This window comes from Lates calcarifer, linkage group LG13, assembly GCF_001640805.2.
Source record: "Lates calcarifer isolate ASB-BC8 linkage group LG13, TLL_Latcal_v3, whole genome shotgun sequence".
Taxonomy (NCBI): Eukaryota; Metazoa; Chordata; class Actinopteri; family Centropomidae; genus Lates; species Lates calcarifer.
This window is the reverse complement of record NC_066845.1, coordinates 3,244,852-3,257,118: the sequence shown is the minus strand read 5'-3', so window position 1 is coordinate 3,257,118 and position 12,267 is coordinate 3,244,852. Positions and strand designations below refer to the sequence as shown.

The 12,267-nt window shown below is 38.8% G+C and overlaps 1 protein-coding gene and 1 long non-coding RNA gene across 2 annotated transcripts in view; both read right to left on the bottom strand.

The window, feature by feature from the left end:
* LOC108881468 (uncharacterized) overlaps positions 1–4,508 on the bottom strand; it is a 103,558-nt gene extending 99,050 nt beyond the window's left edge. Inside the window, exon 1 of the long non-coding RNA XR_001960619.2 lies at positions 3,824–4,508. This is a non-coding gene — a long non-coding RNA (uncharacterized LOC108881468). The remainder of the gene's footprint in view (positions 1–3,823) is intronic.
* A 1,290-nt stretch (positions 4,509–5,798) lies between these two features.
* Positions 5,799–12,071, bottom strand: LOC108881080 (zinc finger protein 37). The gene is made up of 2 exons (XM_018672872.2): positions 11,762–12,071; positions 5,799–11,015 (listed from the first exon to the last, which is right to left on the bottom strand). The coding sequence occupies exons 1-2, from the start codon at positions 11,931–11,933 to the stop codon at positions 8,557–8,559; spliced, it is 2,631 nt and encodes an 876-aa protein (XP_018528388.1). The 5' UTR covers positions 11,934–12,071; the 3' UTR covers positions 5,799–8,556.
* Positions 12,072–12,267: the final 196 nt, after the last annotated feature.

Below are 12,267 nucleotides of genomic sequence, written 5' to 3'. Positions count from 1 at the left end.
TGATGTTTGTGTGAGGTCATAAAAGTAGCTAAAAATCATTTTTTTCAGCAAAGATGGCAGAAGCCCACGCTGTTTTTCACATTTTCAGTAATACACCGCTGTGTTTGAGAAACAAATGCCAGCACTGCGTGAGTCATCCTGTTGCTTCTTAGCGTTTGTCACTCATCTGTAGCAGAAGCCGAACTGTAACACAAGGTTATGCTTTAGAAAATTTCAGTTCTATATAAAATCATACAACAACATGTATAGAGTATACTGTTGCATGGAATTATATACAGTTTTTGAGCACTGGGTCAAAAACTCTAAAACTGCTAAAATGTGTAATAGACAGAATTGTTCATTTTGATAAATGATTGACTGAAAAAACATTTGCTTGTTCCAGGCTCTGATGTGAAGATTGAATCATTTCTGCTTGTTTATATCATTGTAAATTATTAATAGCTGCTTGGACAAAACACACAAAACAAACTATCAGTCTATCATTATCAGATTTCTTTAAAACTCCCAAATATCAATATCAGTGTACAATCAGTTTGGCTATATCACCTGTGGTGGGCATTAATCAATATTTTCTTAAATTCTGAAGTGTTCCACAATCAAACAATTAATTGGAAAAAGATTCACTGACAGATTAATAACCGCTCAGCCACAACAGGTAAAGCAGAGCACATTTCCTCCCTAAAAACAATAGGACTTGCATATGGTGCTTGTTAGAGTGAAACCCTTTCATTCGGCACAACAGTCAGCAGTGTATGATCAATAGTTTCAGGCTTGTAAACGTCATCCACATTCACTGCACACCTGCTGCTCCAGATTCATGTGATTTTTAGTCACAAATGTAACATTTATAAAAAATCCCACATCCTGTGAAAATTAGAGCTCTGTTTGCAGAAACATGCAAAACTTCTTACACAAAAATGCAAACAAACAAAGCCAAAGCAAAACTGGGGTCACAAAATTGCTACGTTTGTGACCATGAAATTACAAGGTAACAATATAGTTTATACAGCTATAAAAACATAATTACGCGCTGTGGCTTTATGAATACTGCGGTTTTCAAAATTAGGCCCCTTAGAAAAGCTAAATACCTTTCTGTTAATTTGTTCCCTTTTCCCAGGCCTTTGATTCGGCCACTGCGGTGAGATAAACGTTTATAAATCACGGGGTTAGCAACTGAGACACTTTGTGCAAGCTCACAAGTGTGTCTGGCCAGAATGGATATGGTTTTGATTTGCAGTGCACGCCAACGCTCCAGCCAATGCTAATCGCCAGGGAAAGCTTGTGAAAACCATGATGGATTTCGCAGCCATGGTTTTTGAGCTTGGGGTTTCATCACAAATCCATTTAAGCTTTTATGTAATTTGGTTAAATATACAGAATCCTTTTTATCTTTTATGTGTCCATTTTTGACCCACTAGCCTTGTTGGAAAGTATGATATAGAAGGGGAACTTCCCATTGAGATTCACTTCTCCTGTGAAATTTAGACTGCAGTGTGTGTGTGTGTGTGTGTGTGTGTGTGTGTGTGTGTGTGTGTGTGTGTGTGTGGACAAAGAATGACTGATGATGACTGACAGAGATGGCTGAAGGGAAAGCCTGATAGTGTATAGATAGAGTTTAGTATTGTGGTGTTTTGTGTAAGGAGCTCTGCTGGCAGCAGTACAGGAGAAGAACTCTGCTTCCTGTCCTGACCACTGTCCAACCCAATTTCCACAGTGTAAACTAGAAAAAATGATTTGCTGAAAAACAAAAAGTCAGCCAGACAACGTAGGCACAGAGAGGCTGCTCCAACCTGCTGAGCTAAACAAGAAAGAATACAGAGAGACTGATGCTGTTAATGAGACCAAGGAGGATTCATCATCCAGAGTGTGTGGGTCTAATCTAATCTAGGAATCTATCTATATAGGCTCTCATTCATACCCCACAATTTTATGCACAATCCCAATTTGTTGCCCATATCTGCATATTTTGAATTTAGAAAGTTTTATTGAGTTGTGAGTTCTGACTAAACTGAGGCTTTGTCCTATGCTACAAAAAATATGACCATTATCTCAGCTAGTGCCTTTTAGGCTTGAAACTAGATATTTTACTCGGAGGGTCTGTCTTAGATTGGTGGGAGATGGATGAATGAATGCTTTAAAAAAAAGAGACAGTGTCTCTATATAACCTTCCTGACTAGAGCAACTCCTTTGCTTGGTAACCATCTGACTGAAACTTTACATACTGTGGTCAGTCTCATCATCGCCGGTTTATAGAAACACTTCCCCACTTCTATTAAAACATCACTCCATCCTCCAAACAGTAAAAGCTAAAGAGTGTCTAACTGTACCAAAGGGTGATTCCAATAATCACTGGTGACACAGATCCTGCAGGAGAGAGCAAGATGAGGGTCCTGAGACCAGTCAGTTGATAACTTTTTAATGCCTAATGAGGCTCCTACTCTCTGTTTCCATCTAGTGTGAATAACTGGATTAAACCCAATAACTTAATTAAAATAAAACAACAGATCTAAGTATTCTTGAGAAACTTACGATTTTCCTTCTACAGCTGTTATTAGAAAAACAGTCACATCACTCTCCAAGCATATGTCCCTCCAGGAATTGTTCTTGGACAATTCCAGTCACAGCCACAAAAAACACGAGAGGAGAAAAGAAAAAGAAGGGAGAAAAATGTACCAATCTGGCAAATAATGTGGTGGACACTACCAACACAGAGCAAAGGCAAAGATCCAAAACCACTGATGGCCACTGGAGGCTGGCTCCACAAATCCTGTCACTCAAACTTCTCTCTCTGTAAAAAACTGAAGATTTCACATCTTGCAAAACTGTCTTAGTGCCAATTAAAAACAAAAACGAGGAGTTTCTACCTGTCACTGTCAGCTGTGCTGCCACCATGTAAAATATACTATATATACACACACATGCACTCATTTAAAAGAGACACTGCCATATTATTATATTATGCAAATAGAACACAAGGTCTGCCTGAGTTACACACCCAAGCAGTTCTTCTCTGCACTCTAAACTGCACAGATTTCTAATCCTGGGCCCAGGTCAGAAGATTGCAACATCACCATTATAAAGGCCAGGATATATGTACTGTGTAACTCCAGTTGCTGCCGAAGGTGGCAACAAACCAGACAGACAAATCCAAGTTTTAAAACACCCCATCAGAAACTTGTAAATGATATCACAGATACTTCATCTTTAAGCGTTTGCAGGAGTGTTACATCAGAATGTGAAGATGAGCAGTGCAGCAGCAGCAAAGCAAAACATTCATGTTATGAGGGCGGATATGTGACAAGATATCAGGTTTGCAACAAAACATTGTCAACATGCATATTTAAAATCATAGCTTGTGGCATTTAATCAACAGATGCCCATCCAGCATACCTTCATATTCATTTATTTAACAGTCACAGACATCCATAAAACCAATAATATTACCATATGCTAGTAACACAAGTTTGTGAAACACTAAGCAGCCAAGAAAAACAACTAAGGCTGCCACAAAACCAAACCAAGCTCATCTATCTGTTCTGTTAAAAACTCATGTGGCTTCACCACTATGTAACACAACAGGATGACAGCATCATAACTCACTTGACAAACAACAAAAGTTCAGCCACAAGTAATTAATTCACACTGGCTTCCAATGAAGATGCGACAAAACATGTAAAAAAAATTAGCATGCAGCCAGCAGATGGTGCACACCACAAGAAAATCTGCACAAACAACCTCACAACTATTTCAAGTCCACAAAAGCTGACTCAACAAAGCCAATACTCAAAATCTTCATATAAACACATAAGAAGCAAATTCTTACCTTGGAGAAGTGAAGCAGCCGACATGTAGCATCTTAGAGTGGGCGTCCACACCAGGTGTGTGCTGGTACAGGTGAGCGTCAAAACTCCGCTATTTTGGTTTAATCCTTCCATTCTTCCATATCCTGCCCGATCAACAGGATCGGGCTGTTGACAGGTTAGCGTGCTGATTCAATGGTACAAACTGCTGCTTGTTTCTTGCTCAGCAATCTTTACAAAAGTCTAGATGAACATCAGTGCAAGATGGTGGGCAAGGGCATGGGGAACTCAAATGGGCCGCCGTGCACAGGTGAAAGGGTGCGTTGGATTTGAGTGTCAATGACTAGAGTTTGTCATGTGTGAGTGTCGCTGTGGTCCACTTACCGAGCATACCTAATGAAAGCAAGCCAGCGACTGTGTTCTGTACATTTTAATAAAAGCGAAATATTTACTATTAAATCATTAATTTTGTCATTTTAATCATAAAAATTGGCTGGAACTCTGTGAAATAATAAAAAAACATGAGTGCATCAAAAGATTAAAGCTAGGAGTTAAATAAAATGTATAAGGCAGAGTAATGAAAGAAAACAGTATACACAGACCCATGTACACTGTAGCAATAAAAATGTGTTCAGTGGTCTGACAGCCTGTTGTTCCTTCTGGTGGTGCTGGACCATAGCTGTGTTATCTCATACAAGGTAGCTGTCAGTCTGTAAGAGAGGAAGGGAGAGTCCTTCAGGATGCTGGAAGCATTTTGCAAATACCTCTGTGAAAATAAATGATGAATGGTGCTACTTTAACAGGACAGAAGAAAAAAAATGCATGTACTGTAGTTTGAGACTGTTTTTGCCTCCCACAGGCCAACTCAAACTCACCCATCAATCACATGATGAAACTTTACAAAGTAACACAAGTCATTACAGATATTTGCCTGTTTGAAATTGATATGGTGGCTGAGGGAGGTTGGAGGAGAGTGGAAGGTTGCATCCAGCTGTGCAAACACAATCTTGGTGATTTATGAACCCACCTGTGAGCTGCTAATGCTCCAACATGACACAGGAGCCACTGCAGCTCTCGAGTCATGACCCACTGATTACCAACCGCAACACAGACTGATAAATATACAGTACAGATTGGTAGGTAGGTGGTCTGACACACAGATAGAGACTGTTTCTTTAGTGTCCTTTCATTTTAATCAACTATTGTCAATATCTTATCATTTTGTATATCCCTATGAGACTACAACCATACACTTTTTGTTTTAATATCTGACAGCAACCTCTGCACAGTAAAATAATATTTTGCAGTGAGTGAGCCTTTGATTATGTCTGTATATATAACAGAGAAGGGAAGATGAAAAGATAGATAAAGCACAAATGTGTATTTATACAAAGGCAACAGAGAACAGAGAGAGCCCAAATCCACAGCTGGAGCTGAGTTAAAAGATTCTGGAGTCCACATCTCCGCAGAAGACACACAGTGAAAACACACCATAATGCTATTAATGAGCCCCCTAAGGTAGTAAGTTGCAACCACAAGCACACTTTGTGTCTGGATCTCAGCTGTAATGGCTGCCATTACTACCTGTCTCAACCTAACTACAATATCTGGGGTTATTATTGTAAGATGTAACACTTTAAAAGCTATAAAATATCTGGTGGAATTTTACTACTGACAATAACCAAGGTTTAACTTACCAGTGAATGTTTATATTGCATATGTAGCCTCCAAAAATATAACACATGTGATGGTGCAATTACATAAAGGCCCAGCAGAGAGCAGAATGAGGTTATAATTGAGTCAGTGCTTAAAGAAGGTTTCTCTGTAACAGCATGACACAGCTGAGCAGCAAGTTATTTCTTTTAAAAAAGGCTGTTTAACAAGTAAATGTGCAGCTTAACATGAGGGGCTAGCTTAAGTTGAGACAAGTCAAACATCAGTTCACGAGAGCCTCATATTTGCTTGAACTTGGTTAACAAACATCAAAAGAAAAAAAAGTTCAACCACTACAAGAATTTAATTCAGAATAAATACAAATGAAAATACAGCAGCAGAAACATTGCAGAGTAGACATGATTAACATTTTACACAAATATAACCTGCTCAAAATATAACCATTAAATGGTGAAAGTATTTAAAGAGCCACATGATGGCAGAATGGGACCATTTGTGAGTCAATGCTGCTGAAAAAGTTTTCCTCTATCAGTAACTTAGGCATCTGTTTGGAACTCAGCCACTCAGTGAGACATCTGAATAAACACTTATGACTTCCATTTTGTGCTGTTTATGGACCCTTCTCCACAGAACCTCTCAGCTGGTCTCTTGTGTGTTTTATAGTCAGTTTCTTAACTAGTTATTATGCTTAAAATATATGGCTTTTCACCTATGTGGGTTCTGATGTGCTTTTTCAACCTGGTGCTGAGTGTGAATCCTTTCCTGCATCTGAGGCATTTATAAGGCATCTCCACATATACACCTTTATATCAAGGTCGCTGTGTATCTTTATGAAGTATACTATAAAATAGGTCTTGCAGTATTTAACTAGTCACTTGTTGATTAACTGTCTCAGACATTGGACTGCAGACATTTTCAACAAATTAGGACAGAATTTATTTCAAAACAAAGTCACAAGTTGAGGAGTTAAGGCACTTACATAACAAAGGTGCAGTTTAACAATTTCCAACAATTTCCTGTATAAAAACAATTGTCAGGAAAGATTTCTCAATGCTTTATGAAAATCTAAGTCTGTGTTTAAAAAATATTAACAGGTTTCTGACTATTTCTCTGTAAAACAGTCTTTATTCTACAGATAAATGCTTCAGAAAATGAGATTCAAGATTGTCTGCCTCTGGACACAGGCATCACATTCCTCCACATCTGAGAAGCAGGCAGATCACCCTTGGAGGGGGATTCCTACCCTGAAGATTTTTGATAAATACCAGACACTAAAAAACATTTACCAACAACAACTTGAGCATTAGCTTTGACTGAAACCTCCCTGAATTACCACAGTAATATAAAGAATTCATTTTGAGTCAGCAAAAAATTTGGCTGCATCAAGTTCTCCTGCAATGCAACTTAATCCCATAAAGGACAGTGCAGTCAAATACATGCAAGCCAAAGTAATGAGAATTGTGCAAATGTACTGTTTACATCACAAAATGAAAGATTTACTGTTACTGGGGCATAAATCTCTGTGCAGCTTTTCTGCACTATTTATAGAAAAGTATTTCAAATGCCATTTTAACACTTTACTCTTTCATATATTTTTGCAAATATGTAATCACAAACTGTGAAGAAAGTAAAGAATATGGAGAGAAATAAAACATACAAACAAATTGTATTAAAAAAAACATGTAAAGACACGAAGGGAACAGGCTGGTATAAAGATAACTTGCTTGCAGCACAAAAAACATCATGTTCATTGATTGCCTTTTGAAGACAATGGTAAGTAAAGTATTTAGTCTCTTGTTTACACCCTTCAAAAATATATAAAATAGCCAGGTTAATCCGTTTAACCCTGTATGATTGAAATCTGCTTACTTGCAGCTTTAAAGGTCAGTTTCTCCTTTGCATAAATTTTAAACAAATACTTGTCATCAATCCTAAATGGATTCTTAATGTAATTTACGCACCATCTGACTTTATGTATGTCCTGATAAAAGGAATGACCCCCACCCCCCACCCCATAAAAAAAGAAAAAAGAAAATTCACAAAACCACATTGTCTCTAGTAAGTTGAGTCTTCTGAAACACATTTTTCTGAGTTGGTGTTTTAAAAAAACAAAAAACATATTACATTCTTCCAGCAGAATTCTCCGCACTTAACAGAGGTGCTTATTTGCTACTGGATTGTGCATACAGTCTCCCATGAATCCTCTGACAACATTCAAGTACATTCTTGTTCCCATTTTCCATTCACATAGTAGTAGGGATTGTTTGTAGAGTCTAGAAATTCTGTTTGGCTTTGTCATCCATATGCTGTACAAAATACATTCATTATGCCTTTCTTTTGTGTTTATTCTGTATATCCATTTTACCTGATAGAAATCATGTTTGATTTGTGAATATAAAAATGATTTTATTCCAGTTCTTATCTTTCAGGGTTTAAAAATGTTGACGTTCCCCATTAGTCATAATGAAATTGATCATTTTTACCACATCATTCCACATTTTCAGAGGTAAACTGATCTATGAGTTGTCCTTCTCTGTTAGATGTGCATGTACCCTTTATCTGGTACCACAGGTTGAATTCATATATTGTCTGTTAGAGCAGTCTAAAAATATTTGAATCGAGAATAAGTGCTCTTCCTGGATTGTATTTCATCTTTGTGATGGTACCTGAAGCAACAAATCCTCACCAATGCTGCCCCCTTCTGTTTTTAAATGCAGCTCAAGTCTGAACACCTGGCAGGTCCAAAGTATGTTGAACCTAATTTGTGCAGCTAACACAAAGCATTAGATTTTAATTACAGTCAAGAATGTGACGGAACAACCAAAAAAACACAGGGTTCAGAATGAAAAAAAAATCTGAGGGTGTCTGCTTAAGGTTAGCAGCTAGAGGCGACATTACCTTCCACTAATGAAACAATCCCTCTACCAAACTGTCAGACAACATTAAAGTGTAGGAGTTCAACGCTAAACCAGTGGAATACTCTTTTTAAAAGCTAAATTAAAAGCTTAAAATTTCTGCAGCAGATGTACTTTAGCACAATTCATTTACTTTTATCACAAGTTTATGTCAAAAGCACTTGTTTTTAAGCAGAGGAGCTTTGTTCATCTCTTGTGTGGAATCTCTTGTGCCTGTGGAGTTTTAACCAGGTGGAGAACTGTAGTTCGCAAGTACTACATTTGTAAGGCTTCTCCCCGGTGTGTATCCTCATGTGTAATTTCAGGTCTGATTTGTGACCAAACCTCTTGTCACACACACTGCACTTATGCGGCCTTTCACCCGTGTGTGTTATGGTGTGCCTTTTCATGGTCGTCCTGGTAGCAAATTTTTTCTTGCAGTGAGGACACTTGAAGGGCCTTTCACCCGTATGAACTCGTTGATGATTTTTGAAAGATGAAGAATCTGCGAATTCCTTCCCACAGTCGCTGCATGTGTAAGGCTTCTCACCTGTGTGAATTCTCATGTGCCTCTTCATATTCACACACGAGGTGAAGCTTTTGTCACAGGTGTTGCACTTGAACGGCTTTTCCCCGGTGTGAACCCTAACATGCAGGTCAAGATTGTAACGACGATTGAATCCATGTCCGCAAACGTCACACTTGAAAGGTTTCTCAACTGAGTGAATTACTAAGTGTTTGTTCAAATCCCAACTCTCCCTGAACATTATCCCACAAGTGTCGCATTTGAAAGTCTTTTCAACAGTGTGAGATTTCATATGAAATTTGTAGTTTTTGAAATTGGACATCACTTTACCGCACCGGTCACACTTGTAAGGGTTTTCTTCATCCTCAATACTCCCAGTTGATGAGTTCCCATCTTTCCTGTTTTGTTTTGAGTTAGAACCTCCATTTGATGTTGATTTCTCATTGTTACGTTTCTTTTTTTGTGTCGGCTCTGCACTTCTTGTTGATGTTGTATTGTCATCCTTACACCTCTTATTTGGAGTTGTATCAGTACTTCCATTTGATGTTGTGCTACCATCCTTTTGTTTTTTACGTGGTGCTGGCTCCTTACTTGTTGTCGACATTGACATTTTCCTATTTTTGCATCTCTTATCTGGTGTTGGTTCTGTGTGTGTGGTTGATGTTTTCTCATCTTTGGGTTTCTTATTAGGGGTTTGCTCATTACTCTTACTTGATGTTGTGTTCTCTCTGCTAAGATTCTTACTTGGTGTTTTCTTTGTACTTCTGTTTGATGTTGTCTTATCATTGCATTTCTTACTTAGTGGTGTTTGAGTACCTGAAGTTGATGTGGCTTTCCCATCACTGGGTTCCTTTGGTGTCTTGTGTTCTGTGTCTTCTTTTTCTTTTGGTGTGTTCTCATTGTCGCTTTTTTCGGTTGGTGTTATTTCCGTACTTCTGGTTGATGTTTTGTTATCATTGCCTTTCTCATTTGGTCTCCCATCTAGGCTTTTCGTATTTGGTGTTGGTTCAGTACTTTTAGCTGTTGTTGTTTCCTCACCATTACTTTTCATATTTGGTGTTAGCGGAGTACTTGTGTTTGATACTGTCTCATCATTCTGTTTCTTACTTAGCAATGGTTTAGCACTTGAAGTTGATGTGGCACCATTGGGTTTCTTTTGTGTCTTGCTTTGTTTTTCTTTTGGATCTGTATTTTGTGTTGATGCAGTATTTCTGGTTCCGGTCGTGTTTTCATCATTAGGTTTCTGTTTTGGTGTTGGGTCCATACTTTCAGTTGATGCCGTGTTCTCATTGATGCTTTTCTCATCTGGTGTTATGTCTGTACTTTTGTTTGATGTAGTGTTCCCATCACTGGGTTTCTCATTTGGTATTAGCTCAATACTTTTGGTTGTTGTTGTGTTGTTATCGTTGTCTTTCTTGGTTTGTCTGTCTTCTTGGCTTTTTTCATTTGGTGTTGGTTTGCCATTTCCTTTTGATGTCAGGTTCTCATCGTTACTTTTCTCATTTAGCGTTAGCTGGGTGCCTTTATTTGATGTGGTGGTCTTATTGTTACATTCCTTATTTTGCGCTGGTTCAGTACTTGTGTCCCCTTCATTGCTCTTCTTATCTGATGTTTGCTTAGTATTTGTAGCTGATGCTGTGTTCTCCCCACTGTTTTTCTCATTTTGTACTGACTCAGTATTTCTATTTGGTGTTGCACTACCATGAGTAGAAGATATGGCATCTTGGCTTTCAGCTACACGAGAGTTGTGAGAGAGGAGGTGCTGGTCACTGTGCGGTGCAGATACTGAAGAACTCTCCCTGTCAGATTCAAATAATGTCTCTTTGTTTGAGATGCTGGATCGAGGATCATTATTTGCTGCAGTCTGGGGTTGATCGGTGTCCGAAACCTGAGACTGATCAGTGTGGACACGTCCCTCGCAAGCGGGAGCCAACTTAGAGGCATCAGTCTCCTGTTGCTGTGCAAGCTGCTGTCGCTCCTGACTAATGCACATTTCCACGTGCTCCTCTTTAACCCGAGAACGATCTGGTTGAATCTGACTGGAGCTTGTCTGCTGATTACAGTGCTGCTGATGGTTCAGGAAAACTTCTTCCTCTTTATGGACAGTTGTCTGTGGAAGTGCTAAGGGGAAGGACAAAGGAAGTCTATATGTAACTGTTGTGAATAATCCCATCTATAATGAGTAATGTTAATTGGAAACACAGCAGTGAAAAAAAAAAAAACAATATCTTATGGGTAGAAAATAGACCCTCACTCCAAGAAGCAGTTTTACTGACTTTAGTGTATAACTAAAAGTGGAACATGGACTCACTCACAACGACTTTTCCAGTTTTACAATAATCCTAAGTATAGTGTCTTACAATATTCCTATAATTGACTGTCAGTGCGCATAAGCTGCAGTATGATCTGGACAGGAGTTCCCCCTCCTCTTTGGCGTCCCAGGCGACCGCCTAGCCTCGCCTGTGTCTAAACAGCCCTGGACGCAGCAATAAGAGCGGTGGGGAGGCTCTGGTTTAGTATCTGTCAATTATTGACTTGTATTATTGCCCAATTCCGGGGATATGACCTTAGGACTTCCGCGTGTATTTTTGCATCATGTGACTAACATGTGTTGTAATAGTATTTGGATAAAAATAAGAACATGCCGGTGTACAAACAATCCCAACACACATGTACCATGGCAAATACGGGATACGCCCAACTCTAATCGATCACAGCATGCACCACGTCTCGTCATACCTGTCAAACTGGTCTGTCTGTAAGACAGGGCACGACATGGCAAAAACTACAGTATAAATGCACCGATAAAGTCGCATGTTTAACACATAAGTTGTTTCATCAAAGACGCATTTTTCCATTTTACCAACCTGTCCGGTGTAACTTTAACTCGGGCGTTAAAATTACTTCCAAGAGTCTGCGTTGACGAGCGATTTCTGTCTCGTAATCTGCTATTTTGTTTTCAAAGGCTCCCAGTATTTCCTGAGCAGCCGCAGTTAATCGATCACAGACAAACTGTCGCATACTTTGGACTGAGGCCATTGTCACATTAAAACTGAGATATTCTCTTTTCCTAAAACTTCATCGAAACTCTTTGCGTTCTGTTTTCTGTTTACTTCCGCATGATATGTTGCCGAAATAAACGAGCTCTTTAGCTCACACTGCCACCTACTGGTCCGGAGCGAGTTTGGAATTACAGGTGTTTCTGTTTTTTTGTTCACCCCATTTACATCAACGAGGTTAGGCTAAATAAGAGAAACATCCCTCTGTGTAATGCAATACAGACCAACAGAGCCACAAACGTCCAAAATTATCATACAGTTGTATCAACACGTCACCAAAATAATTTCAATAAAAACTGAACATCATTATCTTC